This window comes from Sinohyriopsis cumingii, chromosome 17 (assembly GCF_028554795.1).
Source record: "Sinohyriopsis cumingii isolate HCF-2022 chromosome 17, ASM2855479v2, whole genome shotgun sequence".
NCBI lineage: Eukaryota > Metazoa > Mollusca > Bivalvia > Unionida > Unionidae > Sinohyriopsis > Sinohyriopsis cumingii.
Window position 1 is genome coordinate 93,953,646 of NC_142977.1, and position 27,600 is coordinate 93,981,245.

The 27,600-nt window shown below is 35.4% G+C and overlaps 1 protein-coding gene across 1 annotated transcript in view; it reads left to right on the plus strand.

Annotated features, from left to right (window-relative positions):
- LOC149779445 (ceramide synthase 2-like) overlaps nucleotides 1-27,600 on the plus strand; it is an 82,035-nt gene that overhangs the window by 25,643 nt on the left and 28,792 nt on the right. Inside the window, exons 2-5 of the mRNA XM_089940109.1 lie at nucleotides 11,171-11,297; nucleotides 11,548-11,654; nucleotides 13,080-13,137; nucleotides 25,501-25,551. Coding sequence (XP_089796235.1) covers nucleotides 11,171-11,297; nucleotides 11,548-11,654; nucleotides 13,080-13,137; nucleotides 25,501-25,551 — 343 coding nt within the window. The remainder of the gene's footprint in view (nucleotides 1-11,170; nucleotides 11,298-11,547; nucleotides 11,655-13,079; nucleotides 13,138-25,500; nucleotides 25,552-27,600) is intronic.

A 27,600-nucleotide genomic window follows, 5' to 3' on the forward strand; every position in this document is an offset into this window, starting at 1 on the left:
GTTAAACTATTGAATGTAGATTTTTTTCAAAGTGAGGTGTAAAAAGAAAGTTTAAACCTTGCCTAATGCCTACGTTCACAGTGAGTCATTCCAGTAGGCTGTCACTTTAAAGTACTGTACAGGTTTTCTCTTTACCCAGTGTATGGGCCATGCAAAAATTCGCCAAAAGTGAGGTACAAGAAATATTTGAAGAATTTTTTATTTTTTATGGGTTTTTTTTTTTGTTGTTGTTCTGGTTAAACAATTCATATGACGTAATAGATTGAATTCAAATAGTTTTGTGACACCTGTAATTGGACAGGTTATTGTAATCGAAAGGCGCCTCCCTTACATGTGTATTTAAACACGTTACATTCTGAATGATGCGCAAATACAGTTATTGCTGAATAGCCCAATGGATTGAAACCGCTTCCCATGACTAGCAAACTTAATATAAACAAGCAATGTGCCAAGTCTTCTCAAACCACCACCACCACGAATATATATCTCTCTCTCTGTTGGTTGCTCCATCAGCATATCAGTTTAAACACAGTGTCTCTCTCTGTCTCTGGTCCATCGTCGCAAGCTACTGCCAAAATCCATGAAAAAACGAACGTTGCAGATTTTCGACGTCGTAGTCGACGATGTCTCGGAACTTATGAATGATATATATATATATATATATATATATATATATATATATATATATATATATATATATATATATATATACACTACTGAAAAACCGACCAATGGAAAGGGGAAAGAGAAGGAGGATGAAAACAATATTATGGTTGGTAGCAATGTTAATTAAGGCGTAATAATCACTTAGAAGATCATTTAGACCAAGACATTTGAACATATTTCTGTATATTTAGAAAGTTTTATGAATCAGTTTAGATTTATTTTGTTCAGTGCTGTAAAATGAGAAAGCGTGACGATTAGGATCTCTATAAAACATGCAGCACTAAATGCTACTTTGGGAGCGATTTCTTTGTTTTCGGCCCCTCCCCCCATCCCCATTTCCTTTTCGCCACAAGTCCCTTAAGTGTCACCAACACAAACATAGTCACCAAGCGTAAAACTTGGGTATGTTTAGTGCTTAGTGTTGCGAATTAATAAACACAGACAACACTACTTTTGGAAGGCGTAAACATCATTGACCTACATTACATTCCAAAGACAGCGAAATAAACTGGTACCACTTAAATAAAATGTCTCAACTTAGAGTCAAATCTCGTCTGGAATTTTCGAATGCTATTACATATAGACTACGATAACAAAATTGCATTAAGATGGTTATTTTGTGGCTTTAGATTGAGATAGTGGTCTTAAATTTGACATGCATGTTTGAGGCACGTTTTTTTCTTTTCTTTTTCTCTTTTGAGCTGAACAGGTACTTAAGTAAAGTTTTGGGAAAGTGGGGCCCGGTGTTTTGAAGAAGAAACTCAAATAAGCTTCCCACCGCACCCCTATATGACATGATACTACAATTACGTATATCACATATCACAATGAGATTTAGCAAGTAAAGAGATGAACGAAATAAAATAAAACTGGAAAGTTTCCATTACTAATCACACACTATTTTTCTTCATAATATAAAACGGTGATAATTGTTTATAGATACCCTTTGTTTCTTTGCTTATAACACTGAATTTTACTTAACCGCCGGGGCCCCGAGTGGCCTAAAGCGCTTTCCGTTAAGGATCATTGCCATCTCACCTCTGTCTGCGTGGGTTCGAGTCTCGGATTCGGCTAATGTGGGTATGTGAGAAAGCTTGCCAGTAGCTTCTCGTGGGTCGGTGGTTCTTTCCGGTGTTTTCCCGGGTTCTTCCTCCGCCATTAAATACTGGCCGCCATGTATAACCTATCGTGTGCTGAAAAATGGCGTTAAACCCTACAACAACAACAGCAACTAATTAACAGCCAATCACACTGCATACTATTCTCACGCGACAAGAATCAGGAATGTAACAAATACCTGGCACATTGCTTGTTTATATGCCAAACCATATGCAGCATGACTGTTGGTATACTTTTTGGTTCCCTCCTCAACAGTCCATGGGATGGCGTCAAACGTGAAATGTTAATAAGTCAATTTAATAAACAGATATTTTCGAATAGTTTTCGGCCAAACGTTACATATGCAGTCATATCAGTCTGTCGTCTGTGACCGATTACTCGTGAACACGGATTCCAAAAATCTGTTGAATACGACAACATGCTACTGCACAGACGGCATCTTTGGAACACAACGGGACCGATGACTACCAAACATGAGTTCCAGTAATATATGCAATACAACGACACGATGTATCTACCATCTGGGACCAGTGAACACGAATTCAGTAATATGTGGAACACAACGACACTGCGTCTGCCGTCAGTGACCGAGTTCCAATAATCTTTGGAACACGACACTGATGTACATTGTATGACTAGAGAACCTTGTTCACACAAAAGTTTAAATCGGAACGTTGTTTACAACACTATCGGAAACATAATACTTGTGTCCCGCCTTATGGTAATGTTGGCAAAACAAAAATACACGAAGATGACATTTGAGCAGCAAACTGAATTCAGGAAGAATAAATCACATATCTTGCAGTCTCGGCAGGAAGTAGTATCCATTAGATAAACACGACTGTTTATGCACTATGTGAGAGAAACTGAGCAGAATGCAGATTGTTAGCGTAATCACTGCAGCATACACTGTAGGCCACTGTGATCACCTCTTGCTTTTAATGAGCAGCACCCTCCAAAACGACTACATGTAACGGTGTCAGTGCAACCGAGCTAAATGTCAGATATAACGTTGATGCTTACATAAACAGTGCCATCATCATCGGGGTGATACCAGTGTCCATGCCTGTGCAGGAGAGACAAGACACGGCTTGCACCGACGCGTTTGAGCTACGAGATGCAAGCTAATATTGACGATAGGGTAATGCTTACCTAAAATTCACACGAGTAGGTTGCGGGCGTTTTAAACAGCAGTCAACTAACACCGGGTTAAGGGATTCAAAGTGTTGAAGATCCAGATTCATCAGAATCCGCATTCTTGATAATCTTGCACCCAGCTCTCTTCAAACCGTATAGGCTGACTGCACAAAAGTAGAATCGGCTCCAAACTGATGTTAGGAATTGATCATTTCGGGGTGGGGAACAGGAATTTTTTGAAGAAAAAAAATGACTCGCCCATAAATAGCTTTAAAAGTGTCCTTGCTTGGTTTTATAGAAAATAAAATTTACATGGCTCGAAATAAACATTCACCTTCTCCCCCGACAATTCAATGGTCGGTCTCTTTGGCATTGAAATACAAATGTCAGGGTCGCTTAAACTGAACGCATGACGTTGTTTCGGCACGATAAGTTTCCCACCGCATTTTTATCGAACTAATGTGAAATGAACTTAACGTATAAAAGCAGCATCAACATGGGGGGGGGGGGGGGGCGCGGGCGGGGGCTGTGTGTGAGAGAGAGATGTCGATTTAGCTTTTCATTTGTACCGACTTGGCTGTTTTTGAGTTACAAAAATATGCCTTGTGTATAATAAATACATTGTGTATCTTAGGTATTATTCAAATAACTTTTAATTCCCTTTACTTCGGTGTATGATTGATGGGTGTAATTTGGATTATAATGTATACAGCTTAACCTTACCGCAGATGTACACCTATTTTTTTTAAAAACACAACGAAAAATGCTAGCTTCGCGTGGTCATTTTCATTTCCTGGACTCAAAAGGTGAATTGGAAAAAAAATAACATGCACGTAACTCTTTTTTTAAAATTTATTTACATTTTATGTATTTAATAACTGATTCACAGCAGTTGCAGATTCTGGTAGTGTCTAATCTGGCTAAATTAAATTCTCCATATATTAAAAACGGCTAAAGTTAGTGTACTTCGGACTAATTCGCGATCATTTATCGAACACATGGGAGCAACCATTTCTATCAGAGCTGGCTTCTCGTGTATAGTTTCTGTAATTGCCACATGTAAAGAAATTCTGCCACAGTACATGAAAGTAGCATGGAAGTATGCCAACATTCTGTCGAATGTGCATGTTGACAATGCAAACAACTTCACCTTATACCGTTACCTCTTTCAGAAATAGGTAATAACTATATAGCGGAACCTAAGAGTTATGATGTCTAGCTGATCCTCAACAAAAATGGAGGACTATCCGATGTCCAATATGGTCGACACATGGCCATCTTGAAAATCTTGATATTGATATTCCTTCGGAATGGAAAGTCAGATCTTGAAGATATTGTTACCTTTACTCCTCTCCAAACGGATGACTTTATCAACATGTTTGTTTTCACCAGTATATTTCGTGTGATATCTGATTGGCCCTAGATGAAAATGGTGCCAGTCGTACATCCAGTATGGCTGCAACGACTACTATCTTCAAATAATTGCTGCCACTACTCACCTAAATAGATGTTCATTATGACACGTCGTTTTACCAAAAAGCGTCTAATAATATTAGCTTTGTCCTCAATGAAAACGGTGCCAAGCTGTAAGCCAGTATGTGCACCACGGCATCTGATTTGAAATTCTTGCTGAAGAATATTTAGAGACGGTTTCAATACAAAGAAAGAAATGATCTTATCTTGAATTCCTGGAATTATCTTTGCATAAAAGAGCGTCAGTCGCATCGAGGTGCTGCTGTTCGTACATGGATGAATCATTATGAAGCCAAGACAATTCATTCTGTTACATGAAAATTTGTCCTTTTGACATTATGGTCAAGGTTACAGTCATGAAAATATTTGTTAAGACTTTGGTTGAAGTTGTTTCCTTTGCTTGTAATTTCTAAACACCTTGGTGGATTTTTACACTTTGAAAGTTGGGATAAATCGTTATAGAGCTAATACAATTCACTTCACGACATACGCTCTCTTCCCTTCATCTCTTTCCCTCTGCCACTTTTTAAAACTAAATTTATTTATTTCGAGAAAAAAAATTATGTCTTAAATATAAGAGCCTTCAGTTTCTTTGGAAACTTGTTAAGAAATTAAGATCCTTAAAGCAGTTATACATCATCGAAATTAGTTACACAGGTCGACGTCCATGATTTCAAGGAAGAAGAAAATTCCAACAGCAGCACAAGCCACTTATACAGGTAAACCACCATTTTTCCGGCATTTTTGCCGAACCAACGAAGGTCACGCACCGCCAATATAATGCAGTTTCATCGGGTCCTACTAAATACTGCTAAGCCAGACAAAGCCTGACAAAGCCACACAAAGCCATGCGAAGTCAAATAAAAAATGCGTATTTACATTGTTAATTATATTGGTGGATAAGTTAACAAAGCCGAAAGACTAGTTTTCAACATATTTATGAAAAATTATATGACCGAAAATTGGACGACAGAGTACAAATTCGAAATTGAATAATGACAAAGTAATAACAAAGTCTGACAAAATCATATGTAAACTATTTATTTACATTATAAATTGTTCATTGAACTTATTATCGAAAGAAAATGCAATTTTTTCAATATATGCTAATCATACAAAGCCAGACAAAGTCATACAAAGCTTAAGAAAGCCTCACAAAGCCTGACAGTCATAAAAGTCATTTTAGACAAGTGTTTTTATGTTGTAAATTATACTGGCAAATAAATTAACCAAACTGAAGGATTAGTTTTCAATGAAATTATGCCGAATTAAAAAATCAATAAAATTTGGCGGCAAAGTTCGAATTCGAATAATAAGAAAATCGTATGCAAAATGTTTATCAGTTGGTAAATTGTTCATTTGAGTGATTATCGAAAGGAAATGCAATATTTCAATATGTCCAAATTATTCAACGCCTGACATACAAAGCTCGACAAAGCCGCACAAAGCCTTATAGAGCCGTGCGAAGTCATATTAGAAAAATGTATATTGTAAATTATATTGATGAATAATTTAACCAAACAGAAAGACTAGTTTTCAACATAATTATAAATAATGATAAAAAACTGATTAAGTCTGGAAAAAACAACATTTGAAATATTTTAATAGGCATCATTTGGCATGTTGCAGCTTTTAGTTGGTTAGGTATTCAAAGGTATGCATGGGGGGGGGGTACTTTTCAAGTTAGGAATGATAACAATACTTTCTGTGATGACTTTGCATAATTTTGTCTGCCATTTTATGACATTGTGTCCCTGTGTGAAAAATTTAGTAGTTTATCCAAGAAACTTATAAAAGTACAAAACATTTCAGATATGATTTTGTCTGACTTTGTTATTATCCAAATTAATTAATCTCCCAATTCGCAGTCTATTATTGGGGTACGTGTATAACCCTCGTCTTTTGGTTTGTTTGATATATTCATCAATCTGGTATTGCAACATAAATACACCTTCCTAATATGACTTTTTCTGGCTTTGTGTACCTTTGTTATGTTGTGTTGAATATAGACAAAAATAGCGATAAATACTAATAACTCATATTAACATATATTGGAAAATTGCATTTTCTGTCCATAATTAGTCGAAAGAACACTTTATACAATAATAACAAGCATTTCAAATATAATTGTATCAAGACTTTATCAATACATGTACTTTATCATTGTTTAAATTTGAACTCTGTTTTCAGCAATTATTTAGGCATAAATATGTTGAAAACTAGTCTTTCGGCTTGGTTAATTTATTCATCAATTTAATTAACAATATAAATACACTTTTTTAATTTGACTTGCATGGTTTTGTGTGGCTTTATCAGGCTTTGTGTGGCTTTGTCGGGCTTTGTTAGGCTTTGTGTGGCTTTGTCAGGCTTAGCAGTATTTAGTAGGACTAGTTTCATCTGCATTATACACCTGCTCAGGACTGAGGTGCTCATCAACTACTGTACAAGCTTCTGAAATTTGTCCACATACTCGGCAGCTCCTTCGTGGTCTGCAGACCGTTTTTCTCTACACACTTTATGCATGGAAATTCTAGGACTCTTCTTGAACCTTTGAAGTCCTCACACTCATGTTCTACTTTAAGTTCTTTATGAAACAACTGAGCCTGGTCCATTACCATCCTGCCCGACAAGTCCACTCCGTCACTCCGACGTTGTTGAAACCATTCCATCATCACACTGTCATGCTCAAATACTCTTACCATCTTTTATAGTTTTTCTAATGTTCATTCACTTCTTGAAATCACTGTCGGAATAGATTTTCAATATTTTGTCCTTCTCCTTCTTTATATCGTGGATAGTTGGTGAACCAATACCATATGTGTCACACAGCGTTTGCACGGAAACACCATGGTCCAGATTTTTCAACAATTCTGCTTGAATGGATATTGACTGGTGTTTACGCTTCACACCAGGACTGTCACTTGCATCTTTCTTAGAAGCCATAGATAGGGTTAAATGTAAGTAAAATAAGCTAAGAATCGCACAAAATACAAGTCTCACCACCAACAACTGCAGTGTAAACAATCCAAGTGAGTGCGTGCCCAGTAAACTAATTTTGTGGTGTCGGGAATTTCAAGTGCCCTTAGTAATTTTGTCCAGATTAAAAGAGGTGCTGGACCATCCACTGCCTGAAAATCGGTGGTTTACCTGTAGTTTAAGTAGCAAGTTTTTTTGTTTTTATTGAAATGAATCATTATCCGAAAATTGTTATGGCCATTGGCACCTGTTGCGATCTCTAGTGCCAAAATAGCAAAATAGTATTAGACCAGAATGTCCGTCAAGCTTACCATTGCACGTGTCATAACGTAATGGCATACTCGTATTAGAAGTAATTTTTAGTGTCATTTCATTTTGTTTGAAATACGCCAGGTTTGTAAATAATAATAATAATTATATTTCAGTATAGGAAATTGCTATTAGTATGACTCTAATAGAAACATATCTTTGGGAATTACTGGTAGATGAGACAACAGTAACTCCTTAGGAAAATAACATTTTATTGCAAAATATGTTATTTATTATAGATCTACTTGTTGTTTCATTTCATGCCCTTTTTCTCCAATACTATTATGCTAAAGAATCAGATATTTCCTCATCTTTTTTGCTGGTCCCATCTGGGCTTGAAGCTTTGCTTTCTAGAATAAAAAAATTGAGGAAGTAGATGTAAAGGAAGAAAGTGGGTATTCATAAAATCAATTTTCACCAAAATGAAGTTTATTCAAGATTATTTTTGTAATTTGCATGTCCTGCTATGAATGTTTTAGGGGTATATGGTATTATCCTTGTCCGTCTATCTGTCACACATTGGTGAAGTTTTTGCATTTATGTAAATTTCTCATTTACTGCAAGTCCTGGTGCCATGCAACATTTGTGTTGATGTGTTTTGGTAAGTTCCATAAATATCAATGAAAAGTAGGTCACTCTGACCTAAATTTCGCTTTTCGTGTCATTGTAGACCCCAGAGTTGTGCAGTTTAGCACGTATATGCATCATGGTGAGTATAGCACCATCTTAATAAAAGTATGTCACTGTGACAAAAATTTCAAGCATCAGTGACTTGAGTATTGAAGTTAGGTTAGGTTCTTAGCCATTATTGGTCACTGTGGCATGCAGCATGGCATCCAGGAACATACTGATGGGTGCAACACCATATTGCAAAGAGTAGGTTACTGTCACCTAAATTTGGTATTTCAGTAACCAGGGTTAATAACTATATTATAAGATTAAGTTTTTTTTTTATATACATGTTTGCATTTGACTATGGATATACAATAAAGTGGATGGTGGAACATTCAAGTTTCATGAACACATTTCAGTTCTTTAAAAAGTTTAAATGATTTTTTGCTTACTGTTGGCTCAGTTATGTTTAAATTTCTGGAGAAAGTGGGAGAGCCTGGGATATATTTTGAGAGAAAAGAAAAGTTCTGCCCTTGAATTAGCTTCAAAAATATTATAGCTCTGATTTATTGATAAAAAAGAACCCATTATATTCATTATATTAGTTGGCATGAATAAAAATGACCTTGAGGTAAAAGAAAAAATAATATTCCCCCCCATTAAATGATCAGTCCCTTAGTTATTTGATGGTCAAGAATCTATATACTGGGAGGAAGGGGGTAGGGATAGGCACTTTACGATATCATCAGGACATACACATAAGTACAGGTGGTGTGTTAACATCAAATATGTTAAAGAAATAGCTAGGGTGGAAATCTTTATTGAGTTAAGGTATAATATAATGAATTACTTCCCCCTACTTTCTACATTTGTTGAAGCCAGAGCAGTACCATTATGTTATTCCCAGTGTATGTTAATATTGCTAATAAATAGTATGTAAAGTAATGTAACTGACAAGAACAGAGAGGAGAAATTAAAATACATATGAAATTAATGTAAAGTTTATTTATAGAATTATGTTGGAGATCAATAGGCCAAACTGGTTCTAATAGATTTTAATGGAAATCAGTGAACATCAATAGGTGCATTCTATTTCTGAATTATTCTGTCTGCATAAAGTTGGTTTAAAATAGACAATAATACAAGATTTTGTTTGTGAATTTTATGGAAGAATGGATTATTTTTCTTCACCATTTGCCACTGTAAGATTCAGATGTAAATTAAATATATTACTAAACAAAACTGAAGTGTATAAGAGATATTTCTGGGTAGTATCAAGGTCTTCCAGACCACTACAACTACCACCACTAAGCAACCAATTATTACAGAAATTACTAATACTGCTGCTCCACTGTAGTCTGCAGACCACCACCAATGCCACATTTTAGACTGCTTCCATTAAAAGTAATGCCACACTGTAGACTACTTCCTTTACTACTACTAATGCCACACTGTAGACTACTTCCCTTACTACCACTAATGCCACACTGTAGACTAATGCCACACTGTAGACTACTTCCTTTACTACTACTAATGCCACACTGTAGACTACTTCCCTTACTACCACTAATGCCACACTGTAGACTAATGCCACACTGTAGACTACTTCCCTTACTACCACTAATGCCACACTGTAGACTACTTCCTTTACTACTACTAATGCCACACTGTAGACTACTTCCCTTACTACCACTAATGCCACACTGTAGACTAATGCCACACTGTAGACTACTTCCCTTACTACCACTAATGCCACGCTGTAGACTACTTCCCTTACTACCAGTAATGCCACATTGTAGACTACTTCTCTTACTACCACTAATGTCACACTGTAGACCACTTCCCTTACTACCACTAATGCCACACTGTAGACTACTTCCCTTACTACCACTAATGCCACACTGTAGACTACTTATCTTACTAGCACTAATGCCACACTGTAGACTACTTCCCTTACTACTACTAATGCCATACTGTATCCAAGGTGGACACTCTAACCACTAGACCTACCAGAGTGGTCTCTGTACTACTAACTACAATATCACCACTGAACCTACTAATACTAGCTAAAATACTACTACTGTTGCTACTACTAGCTATAATGCTACTAGTGTTGCTACTACTACTTCTAGCTACAGTACTACTACTGTTGCTACTACTACTACTAGCTAATACTTCGACTACTAGCTACAGTACCACTACTGCTGCTGTTACTACTGCTACTACTAGCCACAGTGCCACTACTGCTGCTGTTACTACTGCTACTACTAGCTACAGTACCACTACTGCTGCTGTTACTACTGCTACTACTAGCTACAGTACCATTATTGCTGCTGTTACTACTAGCTACAGTACCACTACTGCTGCTGTTACTACTGCTACTGCTACTACTAGCCACAGTGCCACTACTGCTGCTGTTACTACTAGCTACAGTACCACTACTGCTGCTGTTACTACTGCTACTACTACTACTAGCCACATTGCCACTACTGCTGCTGTTACTACTAGCTACAGTACCACTACTGCTGCTGTTACTACTGCTACTACTAGCCACAGTGCCACTACTGCTGCTGTTACTACTGCTACTACTAGCTACAGTACCACTACTGCTGCTGTTACTACTAGCTACAGTACCACTACTGCTGCTGTTACTACTGCTACTACTACTACTAGCCACAGTGCCACTACTGCTGCTGCTGCTACTACTACTTCCCACAGTACCACTATTGCTACTACTAATACAGCATCTTCTTTGTCTACTACTGATACAAATATAAGTATTGTCATCACCACTACTATTGCTGCTGCTGTTACTTTTGCGATTGGTGCTACTGCTACTACTACTTTGTTTGTTAATGGTATCTTGTCATCTTTTCAGCTTAATAGTTGTGCCAGTAGCCAAAAGGTTTGGCCTGAAGGAAAGGAGAAAAATAACAGTAGAGAAAAACCCAGTCCTAGAGAAAGCCTATTTGCAGACAAAGAAAGCAGATACTAAATTCTACCAGGTATGTATAACTGTTTCATAATGTTTTAGCACCACTACAATTTTATAAGTAACTATTTTATTATTATACATACACACTATTTAAGGTCATCTTTCTTACCACAGTCTTCAGTTACCAAATCCTCAACATGCTGATATGCATAGAGATACATGTATAGAGATCAAAATCGCTGAAGGAAAGAAATTGTTTTGAAATGATGCATTCATGACAAGCAGCGTAATGGAAATAGACCATTTTCTTTTGTTTGAAGGAGTTGTCCAAGCAGACTGATCTATCAGTACGGCAGGTTGAGGTATGGTTCAGACGGAGGCGTTTACAAGACATGCCAAGTAAACTTGACAAGTTTCGCGAATGCAGGTAGAGAACTTGAGTGTATATCGGCTTTCCTGTCTATTTTCCATGATCTTCAAATTTTTGAGACAAAGTATTCCTTTATCTATTACTTTGAATTACTTTGAATAGATTGAGAGAGTTTATTGCCATGCATGTAGCATGCAAGTAGAACTTTGCCATAAGCTGTTTAAGCATTGTCTAATGGTCAACAGCATCGTTGATGGGGGAGGGAGTGGTTGCTGGTCGCAAGACATCTGTCTATGATATACAAGCTTCTTTTTTTTTATTTAGATAACTGACACAACCAAATATGTCCACTTTTGCTGAAAATAGAAAAACCCTTAAATGACTTCTCCAGAATCTCTGAAAAGAATTTGATCAAATTTTACAGAAAGCATTCTAGAATAAAGACCTTTAAAAACTGTATTTAAAAAAATGCAGTAGCCAATATTAAATATGGCCACCTTACTAAAAATATAAAAACCTTTACAGGACTTCTCCAAAACTGCTGAATATATTATTACTAAACTTGAAAAGAGCACAATGGCATGAAGACCGTTACATTTTGTTCTAGCTCTGATGAAATATATTTAAAAAATGAAGAAACATTGAAAGATTTCTTTTCCCATAAAATATGGAATCAACAACACTTGAGAACTTTAAAGAAAGCATCCTACTGTCCCATATTTCTTTACAAACTGCACTTGAATTTGGCTATTAGGCAGATGTCTGGGGAGTGATCTCAGACCCACTTGAATTTGGCTTTTAAGCAGATCTCTGGGGAGTGATCTCAAACCCACTTGAATTTGGCTGTTAGGCAGATGTCTGGGGAGTGATCTCAGACCCACTTGAATTTGGCTGATAGGCAGATGTATGGGGAGTGATCTCAAACACTTGAATTTGGCTATTAGGCGGATGTCTGTGGAGTGATCTCAAACCCACTTGAATTTGGCTATTAGGCAGATGTCAGGGGAGCGATCTCAAACACACTTGAGCATTTTGATTTTATTTAGATGTCAGCATAACTCTCACGGTCTACATTAATTACTAAGGTGTTGATTGTTTTTCCTAAGAATTCAAATCCGGGTGCAAAATTCCTGACTAATGTAGGATAGTTCACAACTGTAAAGGTGATGCAATGTTAAGTGTCTGTACAGCCTTAGAAAACATATTTTCCTTGTGAAATTGAATGTTTTTGTGTATTAATTTGTGAACTAACAGCTTTTAAAATGTAATGCATTGTTTGTCTAAAATTTCTTCTCAAACACTACAAGATCTACTTTTAATAACTTTTGGTGCAGAGCATGTAATATTACCATATTTAAAAATCATTTTTTTTATTTCAATTTGTTAATAGTTCTTAAATCTTACTATCATGTGTGCATGATTCATGTAGTCTTGACTTGAAATGTATTGGAACTGTTTTAATGCTGTAATTTTTCCTTTCAGCTGGCATCTTCTGTTCTATGTCTCTATATTTGTGTATGGGATTGCAATTCTTTGGAATGTAAGTTCACTACATTTTACGCATGCAGAGTCCCTGCACCAGTTGCTGCACAGAACAACTTACCCTTGCACACATTACTTATTCCTTGTTTAGTGCATCACATACATTACTTATTCCTTGTTTAGTGCATCACACACATTACTTATTCCTTGTCGGATTCGGCCAATGTAGGTATGTGAGAAAGCTTGCCAGTAGCTTCTCGAGGGTCAATGGTTCTTTGCGGGAATTTTCTGGGTTCTTCCTCCACCATTAATACTGGCCGCCATGTATAGCCTATCGTGTGCTGAAAAATGGCGTTAAACCCTACAACAACAACAACAACTTATTCCTTGTTTAGTGTATCACACACATTACTTATTCCTTATTTAGTGTATCACATACATTGCCTATTACTTGTTTAGTTTATCACATACATTACTTATTCCTTGTTTAGTGATCACATACATTACTTATTCCTTGTTTAGTGCATCACATTACTTATTCCTTGTTTATTGCATCACACACATTACTTATTCCTTGTTTATTACATCACATACATTACTTATTCCTTGTTTATTACATCACATACATTACTTATTCCTTGTTTAGTGCATCACATACCTTACTTATTCCTTGTTTAGTGCATCACACACATTACTTATTCCTTGTTTAGTGCATCACATACATTACTTATTCCTTGTTTAGTGCATCACACACATTACTTATTCCTTGTTTAGTGCATCACATACATTACTTATTCCTTGTTTATTACATCACATACATTACTTATTCCTTGTTTATTACATCACATACATTACTTATTCCTTGTTTATTACATCACATACATTACTTATTCCTTGTTTATTACATCACATACATTACTTATTCCTTGTTTAGTGCATCACATACATTACTTATTCCTTGTTTATTACATCACACACATTACTTATTCCTTGTTTATTACATCACATACCTTACTTATTCCTTGTTTATTACATCACATACATTACTTATTCCTTGTTTATTACATCACATACATTACTTATTCCTTGTTTATTACATCACATACCTTACTTATTCCTTGTTTATTACATCACATACATTACTTATTCCTTGTTTATTACATCACATACCTTACTTATTCCTTGTTTATTACATCACATACATTACTTATTCCTTGTTTATTACATCACATACATTACTTATTCCTTGTTTATTACATCACATACCTTACTTATTCCTTGTTTATTACATCACATACATTACTTATTCCTTGTTTATTACATCACATACCTTACTTATTCCTTGTTTATTACATCACATACATTACTTATTCCTTGTTTAGTGCATCACATACATTACTTATTCCTTGTTTATTACATCACATACCTTACTTATTCCTTGTTTATTACATCACATACCTTACTTATTCCTTGTTTATTACATCACATACCTTACTTATTCCTTGTTTATTACATCACATACATTACTTATTTCTTGTTTAGTGCATCACATACATTACTTATTCCTTGTTTATTACATCACATACATTACTTATTCCTTGTTTATTACATCACATACATTACTTATTCCTTGTTTAGTGCATCACATACATTACTTATTCCTTGTTTATTACATCACATACATTACTTATTCCTTGTTTATTACATCACATACATTACTTATTCCTTGTTTATTACATCACATACATTACTTATTCCTTGTTTAGTGCATCACACACATTACTTATTTCTTGTTTAGTGCATCACATACATTACTTATTCCTTGTTTATTACATCACATACATTACTTATTCCTTGTTTATTACATCACATACATTACTTATTCCTTGTTTATTACATCACATACATTACTTATTCCTTGTTTAGTGCATCACATACATTACTTATTCCTTGTTTATTACATCACATACATTACTTATTCCTTGTTTATTACATCACATACATTACTTATTCCTTGTTTAGTGCATCACATACATTACTTATTCCTTGTTTAGTACATCACATACATTACTTATTCCTTGTTTAGTACATCACATACATTACTTATTCCTTGTTTATTACATCACATACATTACTTATTCCTTGTTTATTACATCACATACATTACTTATTCCTTGTTTATTACATCACATACATTACTTATTCCTTGTTTATTACATCACATACATTACTTATTCCTTGTTTATTACATCACATACATTACTTATTCCTTGTTTAGTGCATCACACACATTACTTATTCCTTGTTTAGTGCATCACATACATTACTTATTCCTTGTTTATTACATCACATACATTACTTATTCCTTGTTTAGTGCATCACATACCTTACTTATTCCTTGTTTATTACATCACATACATTACTTATTCCTTGTTTAGTGCATCACATACATTACTTATTCCTTGTTTAGTACATCACATACATTACTTATTCCTTGTTTAGTGCGTCATACACATTACTTATTCCTTGTTTAGTGCATAATTTCCATAAGCCACAGGTACAAAAATGTTAATTTTGTACTGAACTCTTTTAATACTGCAGAGCTGAGAATAAAACATTATTGATTGGAAAGTTTCTCTCATGTAGAGGTACAGATTTGCAGTTATTCTGATAATAAGATTCATAAAGCATTTTGTGTGTATAATCTAGAGCTGGGTACTCCAACTCAAACCACCCTGAGGGCTGCATGAGGGCATTTTTGATGGCCTAAGGACTGCACCCAGTTTGTTATCATTCATGACACCTTGTGATGCCAATCATTTTGCAGGCCACAGGATATGGTTTGGCAGGCTGCATGCAGCCTGTGGGCTGTGTGTTTGAGACCCCTGATGTAGAATAGCATATATCACAGACCTAGATCATAGCTAGCAGATCAGTGTTTACTCTGCTAACAGAAAAGTGACTACACTGCTAGCAGATCAGTGTGTAGCATACTTGGAGATCACTGCCTTCCCTGCTAGCAGATCAGTGTCTACCATGTTGGGAAATCAGTGTCTATGTTGCTCAGTATCAATGCTGCTAGAAGATCAGTTCTTTGTTCATTGATCATTCTCATATATGTTAGTGATCAGGATGGAGGTTTTTGCATCAAACTACTCTGTTTGCTGATGATTCTCTTCTTTTTATGACAGAAAATGTATCTAATTAGGCATATAATTATGTGACTTGAACTGACGAGTTATTTTTTTTTTCTTCATAAGAAATTATCCGTTCATGTTGGCAAAACTTCATCTGTCCAGCTTAATTGCTGAAACATTGTTTAAATATTACATGCAGTTGTTCAGATAGTGTCATGCCAGCATTGACCCATGTCTGACTGGGCAACTGATATGATTGTCTTTTTGTACAAAATTCCAATGCAAGATTAAGTTTCATCTCAATTATTTGCATGTACCCAAATTCGGTACCATTTTTAATATGCATGATCTACTCAGGCCAATGATCAAAACTCAGCTATATATTAAAAACCACTCAGTATGTGTACCAAATTATCCAGTTTGTTCTGGGTTTGGCACCAAGGCTGCATACTGACATTGATAAGTTCTTTTAAATACACTGGCTGCCAATTGAATATAGAGTATGTAAAATAGAAAGTAAATCATGTTCTTCAAACCATCGGTGCTGTAGCTCCTTCATATACCATATATACACTTGTGAATCAGCTCCGGCTGCAGACCCAGATCTGCCATTGCATAATGCGCCAGCTGATCTGGGTCTCTGCAGTTTGTAAGGAGTAATCATTAGAACAAACAACATGGATCCTCATCTTCTAGCGCATTATGTGACACCAGGTCAGGGTCTATATTGTTTGCAGTTGGACTAAACTTATGGCACATATACTTGCTTATAATCTAGTAAATATGGTATACCTAAATTTGTTATTACAAACTTTAATATTTTACCCCTTTTAGCTGAGAGACATGTAACTTTATGATTGCTGCTATCAAAGATAAAGTTCTGGTGCAAAGACTTATATACATGCCGCTTGTAAATGTTTGAATGATTTCCTTAGTGATCTTAACTTTAAACCCAATATCAAAAAGTTTAGAAATCATGCATGCATTAAGAGTTTTTTCTTTACAGATTGTGTTAATGGCATATTTGATATTTGCTCCATGTTAGATCTCCATGATATCATTTTAGAAAGAATTCTGTGCTGGAATTTCTCCATAACTTTATTTGCATGTATGAGTTTTCACATTTCTATTTTTAATTCGTTCAGGATGTCATATAATTAGTAATCAGATATGATGATGGAAATAAGTGAACGGTTTATTCATACACTTTTAATGTTATGCTTTGTGTCCATTTCATAGTGATACCTTTTAAATTAAAGTGAGTTTTATAAGCTAAACAGAATACTTTTTTTTTTTTCTTCTGTTTAACAGTCTAATTTCTTTAAAACAAAGCATTGAGGGGAGTTCATGTTTTTGCTAGTCTTGCCTTCCTATTGCACTCTTTGTTTGACCTGAATAATTCCAAATGCCCCCAAAAATGTGTCCATTTTTTATATACTTTAATTACTGTTTCAAGGGACCATTAAAACCAAAATAATCTACGCTGTTGAAATATTTAAATGGTCAGGAAACTTTTCCATGTAAATTTGTGTAAATTAATGTTGTACAGAATGAACAACTTTGCCATTATATGTTGAACAATTTCTTGAGCCCAGGGCCCCTTTTTGAGAATGGTGGAGAAGTACCCGTTGTAGGTTTTGTTAATTTCGTCAGACACTTATCTTTCATCCTTATATTTGAATGGGCCATGCACTAATTCACATTTATTCATCTCTAGTCAAATCATAGGAAGTCTCCCAGTTGAATATAATAAAAATGTACTTTGATCCTGTGTTATCTCTGACATTGTTATGATACTACACTGTCCAGTTTTTAGACCTGTTTGCACATTACAAACCACATTGCCAAATAGCTCCCCCTGTTGTGTACAGCAATTTAATTTTGCATTGTTAGTGATATCAAGCAGTGTTCTATGTATTGAAAAGTGACCTATATACCTGTCTATTTACTGGAACAATTTTAAAAATGTATAGACTTCAGTATCTTGTTGTGCATTGGGTTTGTTAATTTGGGCCTCTGCTGGGTGATTTAAAATAGCTATTAAATAAAATTCAATCATCCCTGTTATATGCAGACCTCATTCAGTTACATTTTTGTGCTTAACATCAAGCTTTGTTTTCATTCATTATTGTTTATCTTCAACATTTTGTACTATTGGATATTACAAAAACACTTAAATAATTTTGGACACGGATCATATAACTAGTTAATATAACTCATTGATCACACAAACAGATGTCACTTGATAACTTGGACAGATGGCACAAATAGATGTCACTTGGATAACTCGGACATATATCACACACACAAGGATGGCCTTAGGCTGATTGGACAATCAAGCCCCACACTCATAGGGCCCTGCCTGTTAGTACTTTTAAAAAATAAATCTTTAGAGAGAAATTAATTTTAAAGCAATGGAAGAAAATTTTATGTTCAATATCGTATAAAAACTAGTTCAAAGTTTATTTCCAAATGCTGTGCTCACAGGTGGCCCTGCGCATAAATCCAGGGGGCCCCACCAAAATGATCCAAATTGGGCCCTGTGTTTGCTAAGGCTGTTACTGCACACACACAGATGTCACTTTGATAACCAGACATAGATCACACAAATCCCTTGGATGGATCACATAAATAGTTAGCTTCACTTGGATAACTCATACAAGCATGGGTGTTTGCAGCGGAGGGGGCAAGGTAGGGCAGTTGTACCCCCTCTCAAATTTTTAAACATCCATTGTGTAATATATTCCTTTGTGGCTTCTTCCCACCCACCCCTACAAAAAGTACTGTGAATACTCCAGTGAATACATAGATCACACAAAATAGTTGACATCACTTCCATGGATCACACTGATAGTTGACATCTCTTGGATGGATCTCACTAAAACTTGACATCACTTGGAAATTTGTACATAAATAACATCACTTGGATGGATGACAATAATGGCTGTCATCCCATGGATGGAACACATTAATAGTTGACATTTCTTAGATCACAATAATGGTTGACATCTCTTGGATGGATGACATTAATAGTTGACATTTCTTAGATCACAATGGTTGACATCACTTGGATGGATCACATTAATAGTTGACATTTCTTAGATCACAATAATGGCTGACATCTCTTGGATGGATGACATCTAATAGTTGACTGTCTTTGATCACAATAATGATTGATATCTCTTCAGTGGGTCACATTAATAGTTGACATTTCTTAGATCACAATGGTTGACATCACTTGGATCACATTAATAGTTGACATTTCTTAGATCATAATAATGGTTGACATCTCTTGGATGGATGACATTAATAGTTGACATTTCTTAGATCACAATGGTTGACATCACTTGGATCACATTAATAGTTGACATTTCTTAGATCACAATAATAGTTGACATCACTTGGATCACATTAATAGTTAACATTTCTTAGATCACTATGGGTGATCTCTCTTGGATAGATGACATTAATAGTTAACATTTCTTAGATCACAATGGTTGACATCTCTTGGATGGATGACATTTAATAGTTGACTATGTCTTTGATAACAATAATGGTTGAAATCTCTTCAATGGATCACATTAATAGTTGACATTTCTTAGATCACTATGGTTGACATCACTTGGATCACATTAATAGTTGACATTTCTTAGATCACAATGGTTGACATCACTTGGATCACATTAATAGTTGACATTTCTTAGATCACAATAATGGTTGACATCTCTTGGATAGCATTAATAGTTGACTATTTCTTAGATCACAATAATGGTTGATATCTCTTGGATAGCATTAATAGTTGACTATTTCTTAGATCACAATAATGGTTGACATCTCTTGGATGGATGACATTTAATAGTTGACTATGTCTTTGATCATAATAATGGTTGATATCTCTTCAATGGATCACATTAATAGTTGACATTTCTTAGATCACAATGGTTGACATCACTTGGATCACATTAATAGTTGAGATTTCTTAGATCACAATAATGGTTGACATCTCTTGGATAGCATTAATAGTTGACTATTTCTTAGATCACAATAATGGTTGACATCTCTTGGATGGATGACATTTAATAGTTGACTATGTCTTTGATCATAATAATGGTTGATATCTCTTCAATGGATCACATTAATAGTTGACATTTCTTAGATCACAATAGTTGACATCACTTGGATCACGTTAATAGTTGACATTTCTTAGATTACAATAATGGTTGACATCTCTTGGATGGATGACATTAATAGTTGACATTTCTTAGATCACAATGGTTGACATCACTTGGATCATATTAATAGTTGACATTTCTTAGGTCACAATGGTTGACATCACTTGGATCATATTAATAGTTGACATTTCTTAGGTCACAATAATGGTTGACATCCTTGGATTTGTCATATTAATAGTTGACATTTCTTAGATCACAGTGGTTGACATCACTTGGATCATATTATTAGTTGACATTTCTTAGGTCACAATAATGGTTCACATCTCATGGATGGATCATATTAATAGTAGACATTTTTCTTAGATCACAATAATGGTTGACATTTCTTGGATGGATCACATTAATAGTTGACATTTCTTAGATCACAATAATGGTTGACATATCTTGGATCACATTAATAGTTTACTATTTCTTAGATCACAATAATGGTTGACATCTCTTGGATGGATCACATTAATAGTTGACATTTCTTAGGTCACAGTAATGGTTGACATCTCTTGGATGGATGACATTTAATAGTTGACTATTTCTTTGATCACAATAATGATTGACATCTCTTGGATGGATCACATTAATAGTTGACATTTCTTAGATCTCAGTGGTTGACATCACTTAGATCACATTAATAGTTGACATTTCTCAGGTGACAATAATGGTTCACATCTCTTGGATGGGTCATATTAATAGTAGACATTTGTCTTAGATCACAATAATGGTTGACATCTCTTGGATGGATCACATTAATAGTTGGCATTTCTTAGATCACAATAATGGTTGACATCCCTTGGATGGATTGCATTAATAGTTGACATTTCTTAGATCACAATAGTTGACATCACTTGGATCACATTAATAGTTGTCATTTCTTAGATTACAATAATGGTCGACATCTCTTGGATGGATCACATTAATAGTTGACATTTTTTAGATCACAATGGTTGACATCACTTGGATGGATTACATTAATAGTTGACATTTCATAGGTCACAATGGTTGACATCACTTGGATCATATTAATAGTTGACATTAATAAATATACATGGCAAACCATTAGAGATGAATACTTTTTGTTTCCAAATCTGCCTGCAGCAGAAATCTTGCATTTTACATTGTTAATAATTATCCCACCAGCTGACTTTTGAGATTCCGCCAGCTTGATAGATTTCATTACATTAGAAAATAAACAGTATAGTTGGATTGGCCAGAAAAATGATTTGGAATGAGTGGCCAGAATAATGATTAGGAAGGAGTGGCCAGAATAATGATCAGGATGGAGTGGCCTTAATAATGATTAGGAAGGATTGGCCAGAATAATGATTAGGAAGGAGTGGCCAGAATAATGATTAGGAAGGAGGCTGCTTACCCATTGCCTGAAACAATATTACAACTTAAAGGCATCAAATTACTTGTACTTAAAAATATTAAGATTAAAATGTAATTGATAGGAGTTAATTATAAATATTTATTCCTTATTTGTCAAAACTCGTTTTAAATATCAAGCATTCACATCATTATGCCTGCATGAGCAAATGCAAGACTGACCTTGACTTTTGACTTCTCTTATGTTACATGTTTATCCTCGAATAAACAGTAACAAAAGAAAGAGAGAAAACAACAAGCTTTGAAAAATATAATAATTTATTTCCCTGGAAAAATATTGTAAAAATGGAAAAAAATAAGAACTTATGGTTTCAAAAATCAAATCCAAAAATAATCCAAGAATAATCCACAAATAATATTTTAGAAGTCCTAATAATAAAACGTTCTAATGAATTCAAGTTCGAGTCCCAACGAAGAATCCAAGATGAAAGGTGATGACGTATGCTGTAACATGTACTGTATTGAAGTCTACAGTTCCTTCTAGAAACACAATAATTAATCCTCAGGATTTGGAAATCCAAATAAAATTTTTAAGCAATGTCTTTGTTCAAGAATTCTGTATGAGGACAAAATATTTCCAGAGAAAAGAATTATTCTTTTAGAATCTGAAAAATTAAAATAAAACTCAGAAACTCGAAACTCAAAAGCTGGCTACAACAGAAGGAAATGACTTGACATCAATTGTTTTTAAAAGCCCAAAACTCGGAGAGAGAGATCTAAACATCACTATTAATGCTAAGTATTTTGCAATTTTGGAAATGCCTGATTGCAAAATAGAGGATCACGTGATCATGTTTACAAATAAAAATCATGTAACCCATGTATGTGCTTGATAAGAGCCAATCATTTTACTCTGAGAATAAAAGTTGTTTACTTGACCCTCTATCAAGGCCAGGAACTAAGTCAAAAATAGAAACTGTGTTTGTATTATTAGGCATTTATGAAAAGTTAATGTCAAACAAAATTTTCTGGAAAATATCAAATTCCCAGTAAAGAAAATTACATTACATTGACATGTAAAGAAAATAAAAAGATTCCAAAACCCACAATCAAATCAAATCAAACACAAATTAAATCAAATATACTTAACACTTCTATAGATGGGGGGCAGAATTTGGGAGTGTATTGTGTAAAATTAAGGGTCAGTTTATGAATGAAAATGTGAGCATTTACATAGAAGTAGGCAAAACATATAAAGTCTAAAAGATGCTGATGTTTATACTGTGACAAGATCACAGAGTATAAAACATGCGAAACAAAGCATTACAACTTGAACACTACGACTCTCACACTCTTGCACTCATTATGTTGAACTCTACTAGTCATAGACCATAAGAGCTTATGGGTGGTCTGCTCTCCATTGTCTGTCTGTCTGTCCAAGTTTGATAGTGTTTCTCCGCATAACTACTTGTAGGATTCCCATGGAACTTTACATACACATTCACCCTAAATGAAAATGGTGCTGCTTGCACATCTAGTATGGCTGCCACAGTGGCCATCTTGAAAATATTGCTATTGCTATCCTGAAAGAATGGTTGTGTCAGCATGGGGTTTTCACTAGAAGATTTTTTATGATGTCTAGTTGGTCCTAAATGAAAATGGGAATGCGATGTCCAATATTGCCACCAGAGTGGCCATCTTGAAAATCTTCTTATCATTATTCCTCCAGAATTCAAAGTCATATTGACATAGACATTTCACCAGAAGACTTGTATGATGTCTGGTTAGTCCTGAGTGGTGCCAGACTGATACCCAATATGACCACCTTTTTTGTTATTGCTACTCAATGAGAATGGATGCCAATATCTACATGAGGTTTTCACTGAAAGACTTCTTATAATGTCTAGTCAATCCTAAAGGAAAATAGGTCCAGTCTGATGTGTAATATGGCAACCATCTTGAAAATATTGTTTTTGCTACTCCTCCTGAACCGAAAGTCAAATTGACAAGGGATTTTCACCAGAAGATTTCTAGTTGGTCCTATCTGAAATTGGTGCTTACGTTGTGGCCAATATGGCCACCACTGTGTCCATCTTTGAAATCTTGTCATAGCACCTCCTCCTACATGGTCTTGCATATCATCATTGGAATTTCACTGAAAGGCTTCTTATGATGTCTAGTTCATCCTAAATGAATATTGTGCTGATCTGATGTCCAGTATGGCCACCACAGTGGCCTTGTTGAAAATCTTACTCCTCCTTAACAAAAAGCAAGGTTGCCAAAGGGTTTTCATGAAAAGATTTTTGATGATGTTTAGTTGGTCTTATATAATAATGGTGCCAATCTCATGTCCATTATAACCACTAATGTGGCCATCTTACAAATTGTTGTTGTTGTTGTAGGGTTTAATGCCATTTTTCAGCATCAGCAAACAATAGGCTATACATGGCGGCCAGTATTAATGGAGGAGGAACCCAGGAAATCCCCGGAAAGAACCACCGGCCCTTGAGAACCTACTGGCAAGCTTTCTCACATACCCACATTGGCCAAATCCGAGACTCGAACCTACGCAGACAGAGGTGAGATGGCAGTGATCCTTAATGGAGAGCGCTTTAGACCACTCGGCCGTTCGGGGCCCTGCCATCTTACAAATCAAGTTATTGCTAATCCTCCTGAATTAAAAGCAATCTTGCCATGGGGTTTTACCCAGAAGACTTCTTATGATGTCCAAAATAAAAATGGTATGGATCTGATATTCAGTATTGCTATCACAGCAGCCATCTGGAAAATATAACTGCTTTTTCTGAATTTGGTTTTTTTTCTAAACAATGTCTTATTATGTCTACTTGTACCTAATAGTAACATTCATAAATTCAGTTTGCCTGTCACATTGGAAATCTTGAAAATCTTCTCATCAATATTTCCCCAGAATAAATGATTATATCAGTTAGGGGTCTACTTGGTACTTGTTAGGAAAAATGCCAGTCTGATTTTGGATGTGGCCACCATGGCATGCATTTTTTTTTTAATTCTACCAAAACAGACATTCATAATCAACATAGAGTTTACACGAGAAGACCTTTTATGATGGCCTGTTGGAATGATATGAAATGGTGCCAGGTTGACATCCAGCACATCCACCATAGCAGACGTGACAATCTTGTTAGCACTGAAGAATATCGGAGATGATTTCAACACTCCTCAATTAAAAATAAGAATCTAATTCTTTTGAGTCAGTAGAACATCAGTGCCTTCAAAGCACTTTTGTTGTAACTAATATAATGCAGATAATAGTTTATTTTGTTCTTGCAATAAAATGTTTATGAAGCCATTTGACAGGCTGAAATATTTTTAACGGGTTACAGTTTAATTTTCTAGCCTTTTGAAGGACCAACAATTTATTGGGAGGATTGATGGGAGGGGGTGTGGGGGTGGAATTCTATTTTGAGCTGAGTATTTTTGTTTTGTTTACTTTGATAGATTTGTTTCAACTAGTATAATAGATACATTTAGTTCTTTTTTTTTCTTCTAAAAAGTTGGACATAGAATTTTTTTAAACGGGATATTGGGGGCAGAAAGCCCTTTTCAGAAATTATTTTGTTCTTCCCTGATAACATTTTTTTTCATCACATCATGACCCAGTATCAATCCATTCTAGTCAAGTAAAATGGTATTACATAATGTACAAATAGAGTTTTTTAGTAGTTCTTGTTTTGTTTTTCTTCTTCACAGAAACCATGGTTTTCCGAGACCAAACACTGCTGGATTGGTTGGCCCAAACAGGTATGCTACATTATATTTCTTCAGGATTTCTCAAGGTAACCACATCAGATTCAGAAAATAAATCACCAAGTTTGAAATTGCAGGGGCCAACATCTTTCTAATAGAGACTTTTCAGTTTTAGAGCTTTTTTAACAACTTTATATGAAATATTTGCCAGTATTGCATATTAATAACAATGTATGAAACATTTGCCAGTATTGCATATTAATAACTATGTATGAAACAGTATTACATATTGATAACCAACTGCTCCAGTGGCCTAGTGGTTAGAGCATCCACCTTGGATGTGGGAGGTCATGGGTTTGAACCCCTGACGAGTCATACCAAAGACTTATAATAATTTATACTTACAGCAGCCTCGCTAGGCACTCGGCGTTAAGAGTTTAGTGTTAGGATGGGTTGCCCTGGTGTCAGGGTAATGTGACTGTATGGGACATGACACCACATGTTATCAGCATGATGCCTCAGTGCTAGACATCACTACATGAACTGCCATACTGTGGACATCCTAGCGGCCATACTGTGGACATCCTAGCAGCCATACTGTGGACATCCTAGCGGCCATACTGTGGACATCCTAGCGATATAAGTGATTGAAAGCTGTTTTAAAAATCCATGTCTGCAGTGTGATAGTTTTTAGTGATGTGTAGCACTGGGGCATCATGCTGCAAACATGTAGTGTCATGTCCAGCTGTTAGTACCATTTTTATACATCTTTGGTTTGACTTGGCAGGGGTTCGAGCTCTACAGTATCTGAGGTGGATGCTCTAACCTCTTATGCACCAGCAGAGAGAGAATGAAAGATATGTCTTAAGGAATCTTAAGAATTTTTAAGTGGTCACGTCATAGAATCTTGTTACATGCTTATAAAGACTTAATATTTCAGAGGTGGCTCTATTTTTTTTCTTCAAATCTATTAGGTTTTTACAGTTTGATGTTATTGCAAAGTATGCTGACATTACAAATTATGCTGACAATGCAAAGTATGCTGACATTACAAAGTATGCTGACATTACAAAGTATGCTGAAAATGCTAAGTATGCTGACATTACAAAGTATGCTGACAATGCAAAGTATCCTGACATTACAAAATATGCTGACAATGCAAAGTATGCTGACAATGCAAAGTATGCTGACATTACAAAGTATGCTGACAATGCAAAGTATGCTGACATGTTAAACAACCAGATTTCTTGGGGCTATATAGGGATGAACAACACAGAATCTTAATTTAAGTAATATTTGTGAACAAATTTTATTGTAACCTATTTTAACAGTAAAACATACCGGTACTTTATGACCTTAAATAATCCTCAAGTAATTCTTTGGGCCACCCACCACCAAATAATGATTGACCATGCGGTGCTCCAATCATAGACAAAATGTGGTACATTTGTTGTTGTTGTGGGGTTTAACGCCATTTTTCAGCACACGATAGGCTATATATGGCGGCCAGTATTAATGGTGGGGGAAGAACCCGGGAAAACCCCGGAAAGAACCACCGACCCACGAGAAGCTACTGGCATGCTTTCTCACATATCTACATTGGCTGAATCTGAGACTCGAACCGGCGCAGACAGAGGTGAGATGGCAGTGATCCGTAACGGCGAACGCTTTAGACCACTCGGCCACTCGGGGCCCCGTGGTACATTTGTAAATAAGAATGCTGATTTTGCTTATGAAATTTTCAACTGGTTGCCCTCTGGCAGCCTTCAAAACCATAATGAGGCAACTATAACAGTCTGTAATTACAGTATGTACCACATTTTACACGTAAACATTCAGCAGTTTAATTCGTAGCATAGTCCCGTTTTGATTGTAAGAATGCTGGCTCATACAGTAAGTTGCCTTGTTTACCTGTGACTACTCTGACTGAAAGATTTATTCAGGTTTTAATTGTCAACAGAAAATATAATAGTGCCCTTGTTACCTGTGTACATAAGAAAGAACACAATCACCAGGTAACTGAACAATGAAGATCAGAATCACCTGTAACCCTTCTCTCTCTCCAATAGCTAAAAATACAATATACCTCTGAATACAGGTACA